The sequence below is a fragment of the Centropristis striata genome, chromosome 1, assembly GCF_030273125.1.
Source record: "Centropristis striata isolate RG_2023a ecotype Rhode Island chromosome 1, C.striata_1.0, whole genome shotgun sequence".
Taxonomy (NCBI): Eukaryota; Metazoa; Chordata; class Actinopteri; order Perciformes; family Serranidae; genus Centropristis; species Centropristis striata.
Window position 1 is genome coordinate 32,369,903 of NC_081517.1, and position 22,677 is coordinate 32,392,579.

At 38.5% G+C, this 22,677-nt stretch overlaps 1 protein-coding gene across 2 annotated transcripts in view; it reads right to left on the reverse strand.

The window, feature by feature from the left end:
• Positions 1-5,038: 5,038 nt before the first annotated feature.
• The window catches only part of kdm4c (lysine (K)-specific demethylase 4C), a 34,096-nt gene continuing 16,457 nt past the window's right edge, over positions 5,039-22,677 (reverse strand). For both annotated transcript variants that reach the window (XM_059338591.1, XM_059338597.1), the window contains exons 13-22: positions 22,411-22,592; positions 21,442-21,679; positions 19,094-19,170; positions 18,559-18,614; positions 18,324-18,432; positions 11,794-11,988; positions 11,084-11,254; positions 7,655-7,774; positions 6,290-6,382; positions 5,039-6,144 (exon numbers count right to left, since the gene is read on the reverse strand). In XM_059338591.1, the coding sequence (XP_059194574.1) occupies positions 5,977-6,144; positions 6,290-6,382; positions 7,655-7,774; positions 11,084-11,254; positions 11,794-11,988; positions 18,324-18,432; positions 18,559-18,614; positions 19,094-19,170; positions 21,442-21,679; positions 22,411-22,592 (1,409 nt within the window). In that variant the 3' untranslated portion in view covers positions 5,039-5,976. The remainder of the gene's footprint in view (positions 6,145-6,289; positions 6,383-7,654; positions 7,775-11,083; positions 11,255-11,793; positions 11,989-18,323; positions 18,433-18,558; positions 18,615-19,093; positions 19,171-21,441; positions 21,680-22,410; positions 22,593-22,677) is intronic.

Below are 22,677 nucleotides of genomic sequence, written 5' to 3' on the forward strand. Positions count from 1 at the left end.
GGAGGAACCCCTGTGAGCTGTCTCAGCTGTGGCAAATCCTCTGATCAAAGAAGCAAGCATGCCTCATGGGGACAACCTTTCCTTCAGCAGTTTGTTTGGGATTGCATAAAAATGATTTGAAAGTTTACTTTATTTGAAAGTTGATGACATTATGTTCCTCTGCAGCTCTCTGGACTGTTACTTTCTGTAAAAATGCAGTTTCAGTGTTGTTAATTTAAGTATAAGAAAGATAATGTTGCTAAAAATAGCAACTCTATTGCCTCTGATTGTATTCCAGCATCATCCAGCAATTTTTCAGCAACTTTTTTTGGCAGTGTAATGAGTGTTCCAGCTTCAGAGTGCTTCCTTGCATTGCTATAAACTTTTAGTCTTGTTAAATCCTTGCTGGGAAACAGATTGAGGCTACAGTCTGCAGTGAGTGGAGAGTTGCGGCTGAAAGGGCCCTGCTCATTCATGTCTTTCTTGTCATTGTGAAGCAGTGTGAATTATCTTCCAACGTCTCCACCAGGCTGCAGAGAGGCCGTCTTGCTTCTGGGCTTCGGGCTGAACATTACAGATCAGTCGTCTTCTCCCTGTTGCAGCCTCTGAAGCTCTGCTGCCTCTGTTGTGTTTGCCATGAGCTGTGTCATCCGCTCACTTCTCACAACTTCAACATTTCCTCTATTAGGCTGTGTAGGGTGCTCGAATAAGATTTGCTCGGTCCTTTAGAGCCATGAGCATCTCAATTTGGCTGTCTGTCATATTTTTATCATGATCCTGTGTCAATGCAGCAACATATGGTGCACAGAAAATATACCCCTTTGTTGTTGGTGCTCTAGAATGAAATTGACCTTTGTGATGGCGTTAAATAACAAAAACAAACCACATTATTTAGGGCAAAGTAATGCAGCTCTTTCTAGCCTCTTGTTAAATGAGGTCCAAACCCACAAGGGAAAATATATTTGTCTCTCAGGACAGTGAACACAAAACTAGTATTAAATTAAGTCGGAGAAGAAGTATTATTTTGCTATAGAAATACATCATCACACTGTAGAATAGGCTACTCTATTAAATGAAAAGTCCTTGAAAATGTTACTTATATAAGTAACTAAAAAAATGTCCCCTGTGACCTTTGTAATATTTGCTCTACTCACTAGACTAGTCTAGTGAGTCTACATACTGAGTAGTTACATTTCTGAGAAAACATTTAATAAACTATTAATATATTGGAAATAAAAATCTTAATCTGTAAAGTAACTAAAGCTATCTGCTACATGCAGTGGAGTACAAAGTACAAATAAATGTACTTTGTTACATTGCACCACACTGAAGACAACGTTCACAACGCAACATCTGAAAGTCAAGGAGTTGCTTTTCTGGGAATTTAAGTTTTGAAACTCGGAGTTTGCTCGGCTTTTTCATCGAGAATCACTTGTCTCTTTGTTTCTTTGGCTTCGGTATCACAAAGAGCCCTCTGAAGCGGGCCGTCGTGGTTTCCATGGGAGTACAAAGCATTCTGAAGCCTCGCCATGGTCACTTAAGAAACCTCCTGGATTTCACTTCCTGCCTGTTCCTGCCAGGCTCCACAGGATCTGCCGAGAACACTCTGCTCCATATTCTTCAGTGTTTCAGCCGTTCACCTGCACATGCAGCTCAGGCACCTCATTGTTGAAGGTAATTTTTGAACACTGTCTGCAGCCTGCAATAAATACACCAAACCAACCATATATTTACTAGAAGTTTAGCATTATTAGGGCCCGAGCAGGCAACGACCTGCGAGGTCCCTATTGTATTTCGAATGATTTCGAATGATTAAAAAAAAAAGAAGACAGAAAAATAAACAAAATAAAACAGCAAAATAAAATAAAACATGTTTAGGCTGCAAAAACGTAGATAAAGGTTAAAATGTGCATATAGAAATAGTAAATACATACATAAAAGCAACAATAAATAAACACCTGTGCAAAGCATAGCAGGGACAAAACTGTTTTTGTGTCTTTTTGTTCTACTCTTAGGGATTGTAAACCTATGCCCAGAGGGGAGGTGCTGAAACTCTGTGTGCAATGGATGGGAATTGTCATTTAAAATTGAACCAGTAATGCGCTGTAATTGTTTTGTGAACAAGGTCTCCACGTTGAGCTGTGGCTCACAAATCAGTCTGCTAGACCACTTTACTATTTGGTTGACTGAGTTTTTATTTTTCAATGAGAGGTTGCCGTCGGGGTGTGTGCTTTACAGGGGCCAGTCTATACCACCCCTATGAATTTCATTGCCTTAAGTGTTATAGTGTGGCCACGGTACCAAATATGAAATTAGACTGCCACCACAGTGCCACCTAGGGGCCGATCAATAAAACCTTAAAGGGTTATCCTCAGGAGGGCATTGACAATAATTGTACCAAGTTTTGTATAATAACGCACAAACTATCCGTTTAATCCTCATACAGTTTCTGAAGGAGGACTCTCAACTGATATGTATAACTTAGAAGAGGCAGGTAGCAATGGTGGAAAGTAACTATGTACATTTACTCAAGTACTGGACTTAAAGTAAAATTTTGAGGTACTTTTATGTACATTTTATGTAACTTTATACTTCTACTCCACTACATTTTGAGGCAAATATTGTACTTTTTACTCCTCTACATTTAGCTGACAGCTTGAATTACATTTCAGGTCAAGATTTAAAATGAAAAACATGATACATTTAAAATTATTACCCATTTAATAAATTAAACCACTTAAAAGTTTATTAGATAGTTAAAATGAGTGGAGTCATTTCACAGTGTGGTATTAGTACTTTTACTGAAGTAAAGGATCTGAATACTTCTTCCACCACTGTCATTTTTACTTCTTTAAAAATGTTTTAATTTTTTAAATTTTTAGATTTTTATTTTTGTATAATTTTAATTTTAATTTTAACTAATTAATGTATTTATTATTATTATTATTTATTTTTTTATTTTATTTTCTGCGTAATGCGCATGCGCAGCCCCTCTGTGCTTCTGCGGCTCAAATACGCTTCTGCGCATGTGCGGTCTTTCCACGCTTCTGCGCATGCGCGGTCTAAATACGCTTCTGCGCAGAAGCGTTGTTGGTCCGCGCATGCGCATAAGCGTATTTGGCCGTGCATGCGCAGAAGGGTATTTGGGCCATGCATGCGCAGAAGCGCGGTTGGGCCTCGCATGCGCAGAGGCGCAGAGGGGCCGCGCATGCGCATGCGCATGCGCATGCGCATTGCGCATTGCGCATTGCGCAGAAAATAAAATTTAAAAAAATTTAAAAAATTAAAAAATGTTTAAAAAAATTAAAAAAAATTAAAAATTAAAAATTTAATTTAAAAAAAAGTAAAAAAGTAAAAAAATAAATAAAAAAATTAAATTAAAAAAAATAAAAAAATAAAAAAAAATAATAATAATAATAATAATAATAATAATAATAATAATAATAAAAAAATAAATAAAAATAATAATAAAAAAATAAAAATAATACAAAAATTAAAAATTAAAAAAAATTTAAAGAAGTAAAAATGACAGTGGTGGAAGAAGCATTCAGATCCTTTACTTTAGTAAAAGTACTAATATCACACTGTGAAATGACTCCACTCATTTTAACTACCTAATAAACTTTTAAGTGGTTTAATTTATTAAATGGGTAATAATTTTAAATGTATCATGTTTTTCATTTTAAATCTTGACCTGAAATGTAATTCAAGCTGTCAGCTAAATGTAGAGGAGTAAAAAGTACAATATTTGCCTCAAAATGTAGTGGAGTAGAAGTATAAAGTTACATAGTTACATACATTGCTACCTGCCTCTTCTAACTTATACATATCAGTTAAGAGTCCTCCTTCAGACACTGTATGAGGATTAGAGGTGGCGCTGTGGTGGCAGTCTAATTTCATATTTGGTACCGTGGCCACACTATAACACTTAAGGCAATGAAATTCATAGGGGTGGTATAGACTGGCCCCTGTAACGCACACACCCTGACGGCAGCATGCCCCGACACGCGTGTACTGCGAGGGCCCGTTCAGTACTGCTTGTTTTTGTTGTATTTCCCAAATTTTAAGGGAGAGTGCAGATCTATTGACAAAGGCATGTACAAGGTAAAATGATTGTTTTTGTCAATGGAGTCTGGTCGCCTTGAAGAAAGCAGAAATAACAGCTTCAGTTCCTTCTCTCTAAAGGCAAAGTAGCATCAATGTGTCAATGTCCAGAAGGGAGGGAAGTGAGGCCCTAGCTGCATTCATTATGTGCTGCAGGGTCTTCTGGTATGATGCATACTAAATGATTACTTTTTTTTAGCACATTTAATGATGTTCAACCAGTTTTTTAATGATATTTTATCATACTGTACTGACTTTTTTTTTAATGATTTTGAACGATATACAATACTACACCTTTTCTATGATATTATGAACAACAAACTATACTATGATAGATATACTACACTACTTTTTATGGGATTTTAAAATGCTAGAAATGGCCCAATTATACACCATATTAAGTGATGTTCAAAAACTGAATCAAAAAAGTCATACTATAGTATGTCGATTTGTCAAAAATGGACTCATTTAATGCCTAAAATTGCTAGAAATGGCCCAATTATACTCTTGTGTTATATATAGTAGTATAGTTTGTCCAAAAATAGTGAAAAAAAACACCATATTATGGGATGTCCAAAAATGACCCCCTCAAAAAATGGTTTGTCAAAATTTTAAATTGCCTAAAAATGCAAGAAATTGGTCAATTATAGTCTGTTGATACATATTATAGCAGAATATGACCAGAAAATACAGAAAAACACCATATTATGAGATGTCCAAAAAAATTTGTAGAGGGGCCTTTTTTTGGTGGCCAACATGTTGCTTCTTCCCCCATTCCACCGCTTCTGCAAACTGGGGCCGTGCAGACCACCATCTACTGATCCTGGATAAATACCTCATAAACCCACTTCAATATATCTGAACCATCCTTCCATGCATTGAAGAGTCACAAACCATCTTTTTCACTGCACCTGGAATTGCCAATTTCATTCCTACTCAAAATAATTTGACAATTTAATAAAAAAAAGGACAAATATGTATTTTTTTATTGTTTTCCTTACAGCAGTTAGCAATAGTTTAACTATAGCAAGCCAAAAATAAATACAAATTTTAAATAATTTCAACAATGTGTTTCATTCAACAGAGCAACAGTAGCATTTCACGTTAATAGTGCACAGAATCCAACACGAAGGCATGGCTTCCTGTCTGAACCTTTCACCTTAGGAAGGGATTAACCTATGGTCAATTCTTCTTTTTTTAAATTCAGCAAAGATTCATTTTTTACTGTCAAATTAAATTATGTACATATTTTTATCCATACGGATGAAGAAAATGCAGAGAGGAAGCCATTATAGTGTCATTGGACTCCAGCAGGAGCAGTTAAAAGACAATGTTTAACATGCGGGAGCAACAGTAAGACATGAGGAAAATACTACAAGCAAAGTGCATAAATATTCAAAATCAAAACTGGAAATAACAGACCCCCCAAAAAGCTACCATAGGCAAGCTATTTAGAAAAATCTCACTTTTTGAATTTTGTACAAAGAAAAAAAGTTTGTCATTTATTTCAAAAAAGGGTAATGTGACAAATGTAAGTCACGTTTATTTTCCCTGACGGAGGTGAAAGCACGAGGCAACGGAGGCAGCAGGGCCCTCTGTAAACCCAGTCTGTGAAAGTCCAGCTGTCCAGCTCTTCTCCAGCCGGTCACAGTCACCAATCACTGATGTATAATGTACAAGCACACGCAAGGTAACATCCATCTAACCCAAATCACACCATTCCCTTGTCTATTTGCAGGGAACAGTTGAGATGGAGGTAGATCCAAAACACACACAAGCATACTCTCACACACACGCTCTACTCTCACACACACACTCGCACACAAACAGCCTCGCCTCCACATCCACTGGTAATTCAGTGCATTCATTTGTCATTGATCCTTCTCCATGACTTCATTTCCCTTTGTGGCTGCGTTGCTCCCATGTGCTTTTGGCAGTTGTACGGAGGCCTGGCAGGGCCACATAGTCTTTCTGGAAGCGTGAATTGGGTGTTCTCTGCCGTTTCCTCTCCCCCTGTGTGGTGAAGAAGGCGTCCTGGAAACGCATGCTTGAAGCTGTGGACTGGAAAAACGAGACATGAGAAAACAGCATGAGTAAACACGAAAGCCTTCCAGGTGGCAAGAAAATGTTTTAGTTTTCATGCCATGAAAAAGTATCAAACTTATGGTTTACAGTTAATATGTTGCCCAGTAAGTCTAATACTTACAAGTCTACGTTTCACCTTTTTAGGCAGGTCTTCATCTAAAGTATAGACATCTTCTCTTTTTGCCAGCACCTGAGACCCGTCCTCAAACTCCACCTGAGACCACATGAAAAAGTATTCAGCAGTTATTTACAGAAATTGAGCATATTTATTGAAATAGGTTTACAATTTGCCTTATTTTTTATTTTTTTTTACACACACACACAAAGTTAAATGGATAGTTGAAATTCTGTGCAGTGGAGTCGACAAAAATAGTAATTCTACTCTGAAGAACACAGGAGTTGCTCGTCTCCCACTGCCTCGATCAGTTCAGGTTTTTTTTGTGCTTGGCTGTTTTAAAGGCAGCGCTAGACCAGCAACTCCTGTGCTCTTTAAGGTAAAATTACTGTTTTTTGTCAACGGAGTCAGTTCATAATCTCCTAAAAGTGGAAGACTTGAACATCGGTCACAGATGTGGCTGTGATCTTTGTGTTGGTAATAGAAAATTACATGTCAGGTCTCTTTTAAAGGAAGATAAACATGAAACAATTTAATCAAAAACAACAACAACAAAAAACACCTCTCTCTCGATGCATCAGTAAGTCTTTACAAACTTTTCAATGTGGTTGATTTTAAAAAATTAAAAAGCTATTTTCGTTACCTCTCCTCTCCAAAACAAATGTTTTCTGCTAAAGAAATGAAAGTTTTTGATTGCCGTGCAGATCTTGAAGTAAAACAGCTTGAAAATATTTCACTCCTAAACACACCTTGACAATGGAAAGTTCTTGTTCAGCTTCTTTCTAAAATTCGCCCCATCTGAAACAGAGTGTGTGCGTCACAGATGCATTTGTGCATAACTAATGGTTGACGCCCAGCTCAACTAAATAAAGCTTTAAGTGGAAGCCGCATGACTTAGCTTGGTGAATATTTCAGTGAGTTTGAATAATGCAGATTGTCACCTCCTTCTCATCCTCCTCTTCTCGCTCTCTCCATCTCCCTTTTCTCCTCCCATCTGCTTCCACTCTGTGTCTGAATAGCTTTTGATTCTTATGTATCTTTCTTTTCATCCTCCCATCATCTTCCATCTCATCTGCACTCCTCTTTAGTCACCTTGACTTCAGCACCTCCCTCAATCTCTGTCTCAAGTGTCCTCTTTGTTTCTCTCGCTATCCCCCTCTCTAAACGTAGACCTGGGGATGCAGCGACGTCAGAGGAGTCACGATGCTTCTGATGTTGAGGGAGTTCAACCAGTTTACTGCTGCCTCGCTTGGACCCATAACTGAGCTTGCAATTTAATTCAACATTCACGGAAAAACTATTAAATCAAAAACAGGTCATCATTTCTTCTACGTTTATCACGATTGTGTAGGTCTATAGTGCAGTACATACCTGATACATGTAGGATACGTTGGATCCCAGGTATTTGGCACCATAAAACAGCCCGTCAGGCCATTTCACTTGAACAGCTTCCCCCACTTCAGGAGGACCCAAGTTCATACAATCCCTGCTCTGAAGATAAAAGAAAATAAAGAGAGTGTGTGTCAAAATGTCTTTAAAAATAATTAAACGTGAATAGATTGATGTTGAAAAGAGCTCTTTAAAGTTTTTATTAGGTTAATGTTGCGATTAGACTTGATTCAGTCTTTTTTCCTGCTGCTGAGTATTGTTATATAATTCTGCTGTGCAAACATAATCACCATCATTTCAAAACTCCTTTTAAACACATAAGTGTTTAATGTTAATACAGTAGTGTTAAAAATAATAGCAGTCCAATGTGACTAACCAGATTAATCCAGGTTTTTTGTATATTTTTTATTGCTACATGGCAAACAAGGTACCAGTAGGTGCAGTAGATTCTCAGAAAACCAACAAGACCCAGCATTCATGATATGCACGCTCTTAAGGCTGTGCAATTGGGCAATAAGTTGAAAGGGGTGTGTTCAAAAATATAGCAGTGTGGCATTCAATCAGTGAGGTCATCAATTTTGTGAAAAAACAGGTGTGAATCAGTTGGCCTCTAGTTCAGGATTAAGCCAGCACTTGTTGATCATGCATTTCTCTTTGAAAGCCTGAGGAAAATGGGTCGTTCAAGACATTGTTCAGAAGAACAGCGTACTTTGATCAAAAAGTTGATTGGAGAGGGGAAAACTTCTAAAGAGATGCAAACAATTATAGGCTGTTTAGCTAAAATGATCTCCAATGCTTTAAATGCTTTTGCTTTTTTTAAATGCTTTTTTATGGAGAGCAAAACCAGAGACACATGGCAGAAAACGGAAGACAACCATCAAAATGGATGGAAGAATAAGCAGAATGGCAAAGGCTCAGCCAATGATCAGCTCCAGGATGATCAAAGACAGTCTGGAGTTACCTGGAAGTGTTGTGACAGTTAGAAGACGTCTGTGTGAAGCTAATCTATTTACAAAATTCCCCCGCAAAGTCCCTCTGTTATAAAAAAGGCATGTGCAGAAGAGGTTACAATTTGCCAAAGAACACATCAACTGGCCTAAAGAGAAATGGAGGAACATTTTGTGGACTGATGAGAGAAAATTTGTTCTTTTGGGGTCCAAGGGCCCCAAACTCTGAATTCAAGCCTCAGTACACAGTAAAGACAGTGAAGCATGGTGGTGCAAGCATCATGATATGCGATAAATAGGCTCAACACCATAGTAGGAGAAACATGCCCATACCAGGGATCATGGATCAGTTTGCATATGTCAAAATACTTGAAGAGGTCATGTTGCCTTATGCTGAAGAGGACATGCCCTTAAAATGGGTGTTTCAACAAGACAATGACCCCAAACACACTAGTAAAATCTTGTTTCCAAACCAACAACATTGATGTTATGGAGTGGACCTTAATCCAATTGAGAAATTGTGGGGTGACATCAAAAATGTTGTTTCTGAAGCAAAACCAAGAAATGTAAATGAATTGTGGAATGTTGTTAGAGAACCTTGGAGTGGAATAACAGCTGAAAGGTGCCACAAGTTGGTTGACTCCATGCCACACAGATGTGAAGCAGTTATAAAATTGTGGTCATTCAACTAAATATTAGTTTAGTGATTCACAGGATTGATAAATCCTAGAAACAAAAAAGTTTGTACAAAATAGTTTTGTGTTTGTAAAGTCAACGGCAGACACTGCTATATTTTTGAACACACTACTTTCAACTAATTACCCAATTGCACAGCCTTAAGAGCGTGCATATCATGAATGCTGGGTCTTGATGGTTTTCTGAGAATCAACTGCACCTACTGGTACCTTGTTTGCCATGTAGCAATAAAAAATATACTAAAAACCTAGATTAATCTGGTTAGTCACATTGGACTGCTATTATATTGAACACTACTGTATATATGGGAACCATAAGACAAACAATACAAGCTCATTTCACACATTTTTAAGACTGATGTCCAGTTTCTCTCACGGACTGTATACACACTAAAAGACTGAACAATCCACACGGATGAGGATGTCCAAGATGCTGTAAAATGCAGCAGGTTTTCCCTGAAAGACGCAGAGATGTGTATTTTTAAATGCATCAAAAAATGATGTTATTTATTTATTTATTTTATTATTTTTATGTTATAAAAAGTCATAACAAAAATTATGATTTTATATTTGGATGGTAAAAATGTTTCCAAACATTAACCTATAAAACAGATACGGTTATAAAATGTTGACCAAACATTAGTACCATAAAGCAAGATGAATGAGTAAGCAAGCTATATTAAGCCTAAAGCCAAAGTTTTACACATCACCAAGGTTGCTTTTGTTTTTTAAATCCTGGCTGAAAAGTCATGGTTACTATGCTGCACGGCTAAGTTATGCATTTCCAGATGTATTATTTTTCTGCATTCCTCTCTTGCGTTATTTGCAGCAACTGAGTTGCCATTTGCTGGAACATTTATTTCAAATTTCAAAACTTTTCATAGGCAGAAATTATCAACAAAGGGATCAGTCCATTTTGTAGTAGTAGTGGAGTTAACAGACCCACCAATCGCCCCCTTTTATGGGCTCCGTTCTGATGGGAGCTTCAGACTTTGTTAAGCCAGCTAAGGCAAAGTAAGCCTGCATCTAATACACCTTATTTACGATCTATTCCACTGCTGAAAAAATAGTGCAGCTTGATTTTATAATTTTATCAGATAAATGGATGAGTCATTTTATCATTACTTTGGTGTAATATAACATCCTATTAATCTCTAAATAAAAAATAATTTAATTTAATCACTGAATTTAAGGGTTTTTGAGTAAGAATTAAAAGGGGGGCGTACACTTTGCTGCACATCTGAGGAACACTTGGTCAATTAAAGCTGCGGTTCTGGATTGAATGCAAATTCGAGGAAGGTCCTCACTAATACAGCAACACACAGAAGTGTGTGGTTGCGTCTGTCACAGCTACTTCTCTTTAGCAGTGTTAAGCTCACCCAGTGAGACTTGGTCATTACCATAATCACTTGAACAAATCAATGAATTTCAACTCATCATGTCAGTGATTATTTTGCTGCTACCATGGCAACTCAGCAATCCCATGATATTCTATTTTAATTTGAATGGCCTTTTCAGAAATCCATGTTGTTTCACGTTAATTGCAGAAAGGTTTGGAAAAAAGTATCACATTGCAACTGCTCACCTTACAGTAAGATATTAAAACAAGCTTATGTGTAATCCCTCATGCAATGACCATTTGAGAACCAATAATCCTCCTCAAAAAAAAGGGAAGCTACTTTTAAACGAGAGGGTTTTAAGATCGGATGCGACCTCACACAACTGGGTGGTGACCTCTTGAGCGTGTCTCTAATTAAACATATTCTCACCACAATATCCTCGGGGTAGGTATCGTTGGAGAAGGAGCCGTCATCGAACATGACCTCGTAGAACATCTGGGAGGTGATCTGCGTGACCTTTGAGCTGTAGTAGCGCAGGTTCTTGTGTTTGGAGATCACCGTCTGGCCCAGTGAGATGGAAGCTTGGCACGCTCGCTGCTTCTGGTATAGACAGAAAGCAACAATTAGAATACTGTATGACAATTAATACAAGTACAAGTTAAAACTCCTATGATGCTACATCATTATATCAGTGATTACTGCAGTACTGTTCATTTTAGTTGCAAGAAAACAAACTTTATATTTCCTTTATATCAAGTGGCAATACAGATAGTTTTGTTTTTAATTGTCCAGAAATTTCAGCCATTCAGCCACCACCTCAATACAGCTCTGAAAAATTCAATATGCATATCTATATACTGCTACACTGAACCACCACTGCACCTTTCACTCTACTTGCATTTATTTTAAAAAATGTGACCAAAAATGTGACCAAAATTCATAAGCCAACTTCTACTACACTGCGTAAGAGTAACACCAATCATAAGGTGTCTACACTACAACCAATTATGCCCATTTATCTTTTACAAATTACATAAAAAGTTTCATATTTGTCTCAAAGTGCAAACACATTGCCATGTCCATTCTAGCCGAGCACAGCCTGGTTCATAACAGCTACAGGAAACTGTCCTATAACTTACAGCTGACGAACTCCGTGATTGATGTCTATGGCAGGTGATTGACACGACATACGGCCAATCATCAGGCTCCATGATTACACCGGCAGCATGTGCACAGGTCACATGAAAGGAGGTGGGACACCGGCCACATGAGCACTGGATACAAGCCCCTGCCTGCCGCTTCCCCGCACAGCGCTTACGACAATAGATGCACTTCTGTAAACACAGACCAGATCAAACTGTCAACACGAAACACTGACTGACGAGGCAGCCCGGTCTCCTAAGAAACTACTTTCCCATAAAATGAAACTTTAGGTCTATTACGTTCTAAGGGAAATGTATTTTCTCCTGGATTACATTTGTTGTTGACATATCACAAATGCATTTCTAATCAAATCCGGCAAGAAGCCCACAAGTCCACATAGTGGACACATAAAAACAGGACTTTTTGTGTCCCGTATTAAACCATCGTTGCCTAATGTTGCCAAATCATTACATAATCGTTACATAAACATACTTAGTTTAGCCCAAACGGTGATCTTTTCCTAAACCTAACCAACCAGTTTTGTTTCAATTCACAACATTAACAGTGTGATTAAAACTATGGCCGTAATCTGTGAGAAAATAAGTTTCCCTTGAAATGTAATTGAGGATGCAATTTTGTTATATGGGTGCATTGGAACATATAACAAACAGCAACTAGCTGTGTCCAAGTTATTTAAGGAGGAAGCACGCTTTAATCTCTCTTTTCCTTTTTTTAATGTCAAACTAGCACTCCCCCCAGTTCATTGTTTAAACCATAACCAGGTCACAGTATATAGTTTCATTTAAATAAAGGCCAAGCAGTTTACTTTAACAGCTGGGCACTGGAGCTCACACCTAAGCTACACAAATGGGAGTAAATAGTGTCTGTTGGGGATTATTTTCACCTGTGCATTAATACACATATGGTTCTTTGTTGAATATTTTACTGAAATAAAACAAACTACAATGCCCATGTTCAACATAATGAAGTGTGTGAATGTGTCAGTTCAACAGTGTGGTTCATTGGTTTGGTCTTTTTACTGGATTTGGTGATAATGAGAAAAATATAGGATATAACCAGCCTCATCCTTTAACGCTACAAATATAGTATGTTGTATTAGCATTTTAAAAAGTGCTATTTTGGTAGGCAAATGTACTCAATTAAAGGATATTTTCTCAACAACGATGAAAAAACATTAGGAAAACAGACAGGCTGTGTTGGCCGATTCCAATGAATGTTTATCAATGGTAAATGGTGAGAAAATCTCTTTGAAGTAATGATTAAATTCTGCTAGTGATGAAAAGATTAGATATAAATGATGAATAATACATTCTACACACTGAATTGTATAGTATGTAAAATGCAGCACATTCATTATGCAGGTATGTTAAATGTATTCTGGGTGTTGAATGTATTATATAATTTGGACACAGCTCGGATGTCTGCTTTGCTGTTTGCATATATTTAGGACAGGTGGAGAATGTAAAATATAGTTTCACAAAAAGGTTTGAAAAAACTCCACACTGAGTATGAGACCTTCTTTCACTTCTTCTCCTTCATTCCAATGTCACTTTCTGCTCTAAAAAACATTAAAAAGACTGTCATTTAGTGTTTTTATTGCATTGAAGAAAACCTGACCTTATAGTGTAGCCTTCGGAACAGGGTGAAATTAAATTTTTTAAATCCGAATTGAATACGAGCTCAGGAAAAACAAGACAAAGGGTCGCTAAGTGAATCATCGCTCGGTTATTTCACGAATCTTGAACATCATTCAAAACCATCATGTGCTCCAAATAAACACATCTGTAAAATCTCCTCATTGTTATTGGATACGGTGGTGTAAACAAAACAGATACGAGAGATTAAAATAAAATGAGGCAAGGGAGAGACACCCTGTTGTACACAGTCAACAGAAACATGTTATTTCACTGCTACAATACAAGGAAACCCTCAAATAAGACCAATCAGATGACATCATTTGAGGTTTCCACAACAAACCAGTGTTGCAATGTCTATGTTGTGGTATTTTCTGTTTCCCCATTTGAGGTCTTTGAGTGGTACACAAGTGCACAATGAAGGACGTAATACACACACACTCACACACCCTACACACAAACACTGCCACGCATCCATGCACAAACACACTCGCACCTAAAATTTTTAAGACTATCCCTCGGTTTTCTGCACCAAACAGCCCATCAAGTCCATTTCCTCTGCTGTGGCATCTCGCCTCTCCTTCTCTCCCACAAATCCTAGGCTCTCCCACTAAAGGGAAAGAATGACGACATCCTCCCATTATAGCCCTACTCGCTTCGCATTCCTCTTTCACCCCTTTTTCGCATCCCTCCCATCTCACTCCATTTCCCCCACTCTTCTCCTAATACAACATCCATCTATGCTCTCTTTTTCGCTTCGCTTCCCTGCCCCGTCTTCCCCTCTCTTGTAGTGCGGTTTCACATCTCTTTGAAGGTAATTTATTCATTAATCTAATTCCTGTGAATCTATACTGAAATATCCATACATGCCGGTAGAGAATATGCCTATATATAGACAAACTCCTTAGTGGATGTGCCTCAGTGGTAAGTGAGCTCAAGTGGGAATTACCTGGTATGTAAATATGAAGTCTAGCCTATAGAAAGATGACAAGTCATCACTATCTTATCCATGGAAGAACATGAGAGGTCTACTCTCAACAGCATGTTTGCAAGTATGGAGATACTTCAATATTAACCTCAGAAAACCCAGCTGCCCACCGGCTATTAGTTTAAGCTGCATTTATTTACCCCATAACTCATGCACAGTCTATAGTTTTGGTGAGCTTCAGGGACACCAGTGACACTACAGACTAAAAACTCGCATAAGGTTAGACCTAGAGGTCTGATAATCTTGGTTGACAGGATGTAGATGGCATGTGGTGATTTGGATAGTTCTGGCATAAAACATGTCCTAGTTATAATTTTGTAAATATGTCTCAGTAGTATAGAGGTGGACCAAAACTTTTTGAGCCGCGTTTGAATTGATGAAGTTTAAGTTGTGTTTAAGCCACATGCTAAACGAGCCTTTCAAATAAAAAGCCTTAAACATGTATTTCGGCCTTACATTCTTCTGTTTTAAGCTCTTCCACTTTGGTATGCCAAATATGTGAAGAAAAAAAAAAGGTAGGCATGGAAAGGTTAAAAAGGACCCTTAAGATGTTTCAGTTCCCGGTACATAAAATAGGAGGGAGAGGAGAGAGCAGTATTTGATAGGTGGATAAGAAGGTGCTGCAGTGCCAATACAAAACTTTTCTTAAAGTCCCTGTCCTTATCAGCTAAGTCTCTGAAATAAGTGCCCTTTGTTCATTTCTTTGAAGAATCAATAGCTGATCTAATTACTTAACCTAGGCAGCATTAATTAAATTTAACCTCAACAGTGGCGCTGGCTTCGCCTTTACAATTATCAGCTTAGCCTACTTAATTCAGATATCAGTGGGGGATCAGGAAGTATTGTGTACTGAGAGACTCTCAGAGTCTCCTCTTTCAACCCTAAAAGACTATTCTTAATTTAAAATGGGTTATGAAAATATGCAACTTTATCCTCTTTTTTTATTAATGGAGCCTCTTTTGCTTCACAACTCCTCTATTTCTGAAATGAGGAACTTTTACTCTGTGCTTTTCTTGGTGACTAACTTGGCCTACATTTCATAAAGCCTTTTCCCACAGCTCCTCCATTATGGACAACAGTGTGCTGCTGATGAACTGACCTGACTGTCTCGTCCACCTATTGAGGCCAACATGACAAGATTCTGACTGGCACGCAACACACCCTGTGTGTGTGCGTGTCAAGGGACGTGTTCATGTGTGTGTAAATGAGCATTTATGTACATTTATTGGTGGAAAAAACATTTGTGTAAAAACAAAGTAATCTAAATATGTCAGTGTAGTTTTTATGTGTATGAGTTTTCATATGCGAGTCTAACCCACTTTTCCCCATTCCTGTGACTTCTCCAGGGTGTATTTGGGTGCCTGTGTTGAGCCATGCGTTAAGAACATTCCCACAGTAAATAATGAATGTGTATGTGTGTGCGCCTGTGTGCGTGTGATAGTAAATTATGAATGTGCTGGGCTGCTGCAGGTGCAATGGGTCCAATGCAAACACGTGGCTTGTGGAGTGAACGTACAAAATGATGAAGAGGATGAAAGAGAGAGGTATACCACCCATAATCTCACTCAATTTAAATGTCAATTACGTTAAAAATCAATGTCATCATAACACTAATGGGGTTTTTTTCTACTACAGGATGTGTGAAGGGGCTTTTTATTTATTCTAGAATACTGTGCCGTTTTTCATGTTTTTATCTTCATTTAGAACTCAAAGGGGTTGTTTAAAAGAGGCCCATCTGTTTTAACATCAACTAAAGCATGCGTCCTTCCAAAAAGTGCTTGTGTCAGCATGTTAATTACTGAGAAATTGGCAGGAGAAAGCAAAGATTTTGTGTCATCATTATGTGTGAAAAAAAAGTACTGTATCTTCAGGTCACATGCATCTTCCAAGGGAAGAAACCGCATATACTGAATTATCAAAACATGTGCTTTTAGCTACATAGAGGGTAATCTGTGGTGTCAAACTCAGATTGACACTGGGAAATTTAACAGCATCGAAGAGCTGAAGAAAGGAAGCACTGTTTCTTCACAATTTTTTTCAGATCATTACAAGATCTGAAACATTTTTGCCATCATTAAGGTAATGTCACAGGCTTTTTATGAGCTTCTCGCCCTTTCCAGTCCGGACCATAATTTTAATTTTTGTTCAGATTTTGGCCTGTGGATATGATTACTGACACTTTGTGGTCTGTGCTTTCATATCCAAATGAGCCTAATTTCAATGTGGTGAGAGCAGATATGAACCATATCCCTGTAAATACTCTGTGCTGTGAGTAATGTCACTGTGTCCACAAAGTTAATGGCCCGTTCAAAGTTGGTGCAGTAGCATCCCTTCATCTATTTTTGGGTAGGCACTCATGTTGGAACCACAACTGGTTGGTTCCATTATGGTGGAGTATGACATTGGTGTTCCAATGTTGAAGCATTTATACACTGAGTTGAGGGTTTATTAGTAGACCTTGCTGAATTAACTTGCTTTACAGAGAGACCGGAACAGGAAGAAAGAAGGAAATCCAATTTGTTGCACTGCAATGAAAAAAACACTCACTCTAGAGAGGTGCTTTTGAATCCTTATATTACCTGAAGGCCACCATAGGTTCTGCCATAGCTTGGAAAGGGAGGGGTGTCATTGCAAAATGCAATAAAATCCTACACACTGCTCCTTAAACCAACAGACCACCAGAGACCTGTAGTGAATGAGGGTTGACCAGTAATGCACTTCCACAGCATTTTCTGGCTTTTCATTAGAAAGAAGTTGAACTTGTGGATAGTGCTGATAGGGACTAAAGGTTTTTTTTAATCACTTGACCCAGATTTTGAAAAATGGCAGCCCTCAAAACTATGCTGCACAATTGACAAAGTGCAAATGCTCCTATATTTGGTTGGGATTCAGCGAGTGTCACATTGAAGATGATGTCACAGCAGGTTCACGCAGTGCTGTCAAGGAGAGCTTGTCAGCTTAGAAGTCTGCCTACAGTGAGGGGGTACCATCATCAGTGGAAAAACAAAAAGAGAAAAAGTTGAGTCGAGTAGAGCCATATCCTGCCGTGGCAACACGGAATAAATAGTAGAATTTTTCTTTTAGTAAAATGTAATACAGTTGAAGATTTCCACAAACTGTAGCCCCCAAAATTATCTTTATATTGAATTCATGCCTATAAAACAGTTTGAATAACACGCAATAGATTTGCGGATTACTTTAAATTTGATGCTCATTTTATCCCATTTTTCTTAACATTACCTTGATTATCACACACAACACATACTGTACATGAATTATGTGTTTACTTACAACTTTGGACAATAAGTAATCTGATAGTAATGCAAGTTGTGTTTTAGAGAGTCCCACCCACTGCCCTGATCAACCATACAAGCTTGCTTTACATGCAATACTGATTTCTGTAACAATAATGTAGGCAGTGAATGGACAGGCAGCATTGGTCTCTGTTATCCATCTCGCATTGGGATGTACCTCTCCAACAATTTGCTTTCTGCTGAGCTATCATGGTGCCTGCAGCACAGAGCTAACTATAGTGGCAGCATGTCAGGTCTGCTGAGACACACTCCAGCTCTCTCATTAAGCAAACACACACACACAATAGATGCACAAATGCATGCAGATACACACAGGCAGACAGATACACAGCCACACATGTATAGACAAACACCCGCACACAGACAGCCCTACATACACAAACCCCCACTCCCACCCACCAGTGGTTAATTATCTCGCTTTGATTGCGGGCATGTTCGTCTCACATTGTTAATTAGAACTGTGAACACTTCATTAATTAGACCAAGCCAGTCCTCAAGGACCTGGGGAATTCCAGCACTGCATCAGTATGTATGTGTATGTGTGTATATATGTGTGCGTCTCTCCTCACCAGTTTATATCGCTGCATGGGGATCCTACTGGTGTCAATGGGACTCCTCTTGGCTTCATCGCTGAACCTCGCCTCTGGCAGTGCTACTGCACACATAATGTGGGCCCATCTATACACATACACAAACAAATTAATACATTAGGATGATTAAGACGCGCAGACAATTCATTCATCTGAGCTCTGGAGATCAGAGATAAGTATGCAGAGCTAATCACAGAACAAAAGCCAGTCTCACTTGTCGTTTTGGGTTTTCTTTAGAGCTCCACCTCGGAGGTTACACAGACAGCATTCCTGAGAAAACATAAGAAAGAGACAAGTAAGTAAGTGAAAAGATGATATTTCTAATCTGCTTGCCAATATCCCTATGCATGTATGTGTGAAAAAGGCAGTTTAGTTTTCAGCACAAAATAGATACTTTCAATCTAAATGCAGTTAAAGAATCTGTTCTCGCATAGCAACTTCTTTTTGAAAGGAATGGTGAGGACATGAATCACATTTAGTCATCTATCAAGCCTATTTATTAAGATTACATTGACTCTAAACCAAGCATTCATTTTGAAGGACGAGGTTTCCAATTGGATCTCGCAAGGCCATCATCAGGACAAAAACTCATGGATCAAATATTTGTCCTTCTGAATATATTTATAGTCATTGTGTAAATGTTGCTTCTTTTATTTGTGCTGTTGTCTAACGGCCTTGCACCCAAAATCATTGTGCTTATAATTACAATTCTAAAAACACCAGTTTAAAGAAAAGTGACATCATCTTACTGCCGTAAAGCTTCCTTCTGAACAGCGATCACACGACCACTGTTCGCTGACATCATCTGCAGCAACACCATAGCAACCTAAAGGATGAAGCGATTGATGATAATTAGGGGTGAACAATATATAAACAGAAGAAGAAGCATTTCGTAAAAGTACAAGTAAAGCTCCTGTATTAAAAATCTTTAATATCTTTATCTTTAAAATCTTAATTAAAAGAACAAAAGTATTAACATTAAAATATACTTAAAGTACCAGAAGTAAAAGTACTCATTTTGAAGAATGGGCAATTTCTTAACAATACATATTATTTTACTGGATTTCCATTAATGTGTGCATCTCTTCAGTGTTGAAGCTGGCAAAGGTGGAGCTAATTTTGATCACTTTGTATACTGCTATGCAGCAAATTATAGTTTATTTATATTATGTATAATAATCTGATCTTAAAAATAACTATTAAGTAAAGTTAGCAAATAAATGTAGTGGAGTAGAAAGTATGAGTTTTGCCTCCAAAATGTAGTGTAGTAGAAGTATAAAGTAGCAAAACATTTCTAAATTATACAGAATAATGTAAAGTTATTTTTCATCACTGTGATATAACTGTATGTAAAAATGTAAGACTCAAATACTGCTAAACTGACTTACTCTAACCTGACGGCAGTGTTTTAACAATCCATTGGCAGAAAACAGCAGCAATGACAGCAGATTGTAAGTCTATAATCAGTTACAAAGAGCAGAATAAAATGCCACATCCACATTGTTTCCACAGATTTTTAACAGAATAACGGTATTGTTTCATGCAGAAACACACAGTATTGCAGACTAAGTGGAAATGGAGAGCTCTATGGTGTGTGTGTGTGTGTGTGTGTGTGTGTGTGTGTGTGTGTGTAAGCCGGTAACTGTTGTGGTTGAGCAAGAAACGCAGGAGGAAGAGGTATGTCTTTGCATCTTTGTTTATAAATGCATCTGTTTGTGTGTTCATCTGTTTATCAAAGAGCTCTTTGTACGACAGCCAGACTTGCAGTTGCGTGTCAGCGTGCTTTCCTTTCAGACACTTGTGCAGCTAGCCCTTTGTAACCCAAATGACTTGTCTGACAGATACCACAAACATACACAGTAGTAAGAAACAGCCACTTAAGTAAATATTGTTGTTTTGTTTAGTTTTGGTCCGGGTCCTTGGTGTGTCAGAACAGCAGAAATGTTTTATAAAGATATAAATGCTGGTGGCCTCAAACACCAAAAAAAACAGTTTGAATTCAAAAGTAAGACAAATGTGATTCTTTACAAAGCTGACAGCTGGTTAAAATCCATAGAGGTTTTAGACACATAAGCCAGGGGGGCGGGGGATTTGTTTTCGTAAGAAACACTTGAAGTCTGTATACGTGTTCATGTCTCCGTTCTTTTTCCCCACTATCCATCACCAAAACCAAACTTAAAATCCAAGCGCACCTCTCTTTCCTTTCCCAAGTTCAAATAACAGGACGGGGGGAAAGCAACATCAACTTGTACTTATTGTTGGTTCTCGAAACCAAACTTGTGGCTTTTTCATCAGTGTCGGATGACATATACTCAAAGCTCCTACTCCCACACGACTGTACCTCCACACACTCACACAAGGCCTTGAAATTCATGTGCACTACTTACAGTGTACAGCAGTTACGCACACAAACATACACACACAGTAAATACATAACACCGAGAACCTCCAGAGTTAAAAATGAGGTGGGATCAACACTAGTGGCAGGAAAGTATGAGGAATTGAAACTGACTCAGAAAAGCAATGTCATTTCAAAGCTGCGGATTTGGGACAGTGTGTGAGACTTTCAAAAAGTGTGTGCATGTGTGTGTGTCTGCAGAAGACCAGCTGAAAGCTTAAGATATTGACAAAATGTGAACGGATTTGGAAAGAGACGTATGGCTGTTAAAGTGTGTGAATGGCGTATCGTGTCTGTGTGTCCGGTGGAACAGAATGGCTCCGGGGGTTTTTGAGAGTGTGTGTGTGAAGCCTTGTTCCGTTGGCTTGGGGCTTTTGGACAGGAAGTATGTGTGGTGAAGACAGAGGATTCACCCTCATTCGGCTGACGAAGGAAATAAAATACTCCAAACCGCAGGGAGAGGGGGAGAAAGGGAAACGGAGAGGGGGTGGAACATTGAGACGGAGTCAGAGCTCAAACCCACTGACCCTCTTACAATGACATCAGAAAAACAAGCACAACATGTAGAAACAAACAATGTGGTTTGGTGAGGTAAGTAGATGCTGTGAGTTCAGAAACTAAAAACACCAGAATCAATCTCAGGACGCGCCATGCTCTCTCTCACACAAACATTTACATGATTTTCTTGTGCGTACGTACTTGCATGGACTTGCAGGCAACAGCCCTGGCAATACAGCAGGGGAGAGGTGCCATCTTCCTGCAGCAGAGGGTTAGTGGGAGTTGGGGGGCAGTTCTGCTCCCGGAACGAAAAGCAGATCTCTGGGACCAGGGGCTTGGTCCTTCTCAGACCTCGACAGGGATGATTGCCATCCTCCGTGTGAGATTTGAAAGTGTCCTCAGCTTTAATAAGTGTATTGTCCTCTGCTTTGTCTTCAGCCTAAAAAAAAAATGTAGATGATTTTCCTGTTATTCTTAAGAACTTTTTTAATAAAACTGAGGTAAGTGGGTAATAAAATATTTCCCCTACTCCCTCATAATTAAAGTTCTTGTTCCGGACGGAATTTTTAGCCAGGGGCTCGTTCTGTAATAAGACAATAATAAGCTGCAGGAAAACCGTGTGACATCCATCATCGCTCTATTCATAACTTACAGTTGAGGACTGGTTCCAAATTGTCCAATCAATCAGAATCATATGCCTCTGAGCATATCAATTCCTTTTATTGATGCCAGTATGTATTTTTTTACATAATTTTTTAACTAAGAAAGCACAAATGAAAAAGAATGCTAGTTTCGATTCTGTGTTCAGACAGAGAGATAATAAAAAAGTTGCACCGACGCCGAAAACCTGTGGAGGCCTCCTTTTTTCTGCACTGGTATCAATAACATCTGATCAATTCCCATCCCTAAGCACAGGTAAAACTGAAAACACCCCGCCTCACTGGCAGAAATAAATCCCGTGGGGCTTAAGGAGCGAAAGCAAAGCGTCTTACTTAATGTGATCTGCTAGTATTGATTCCTGCATCTTCAGCTCAGTAGCTAAGAGATACAATCATATCTTAAAGTGCATGTGCTCAACACATATAGGCAGTAATGAAACCATAATGTGTTTTTGAATCAAGCATCCACCAAATGACACTGGTTATTTGTTATTGTTGAACTCTGCTTTACCTGATAATAGGGCATGAAGAGTGTGCACACAGCACAGTATGGCTGCATGGTGGCTGCATGAGCATTGTGCTCCCTCTCCGCTGTGAAGCAGCTTTTCCTGTTCTGCCACAGGTAGATGAGGGGCTTTGCCCAGGCCTCCATTTCCTGCTCCTCCTCCTCCGCCAGGCTTGCTTCAGGGGGCTCTAAGTGGAGACAAAACAAAGCCTTACAACCTCGCAATTACTTATCTATTCAAGTGGTGCTTCTTCTTTTTTTTCTATGGCCCAG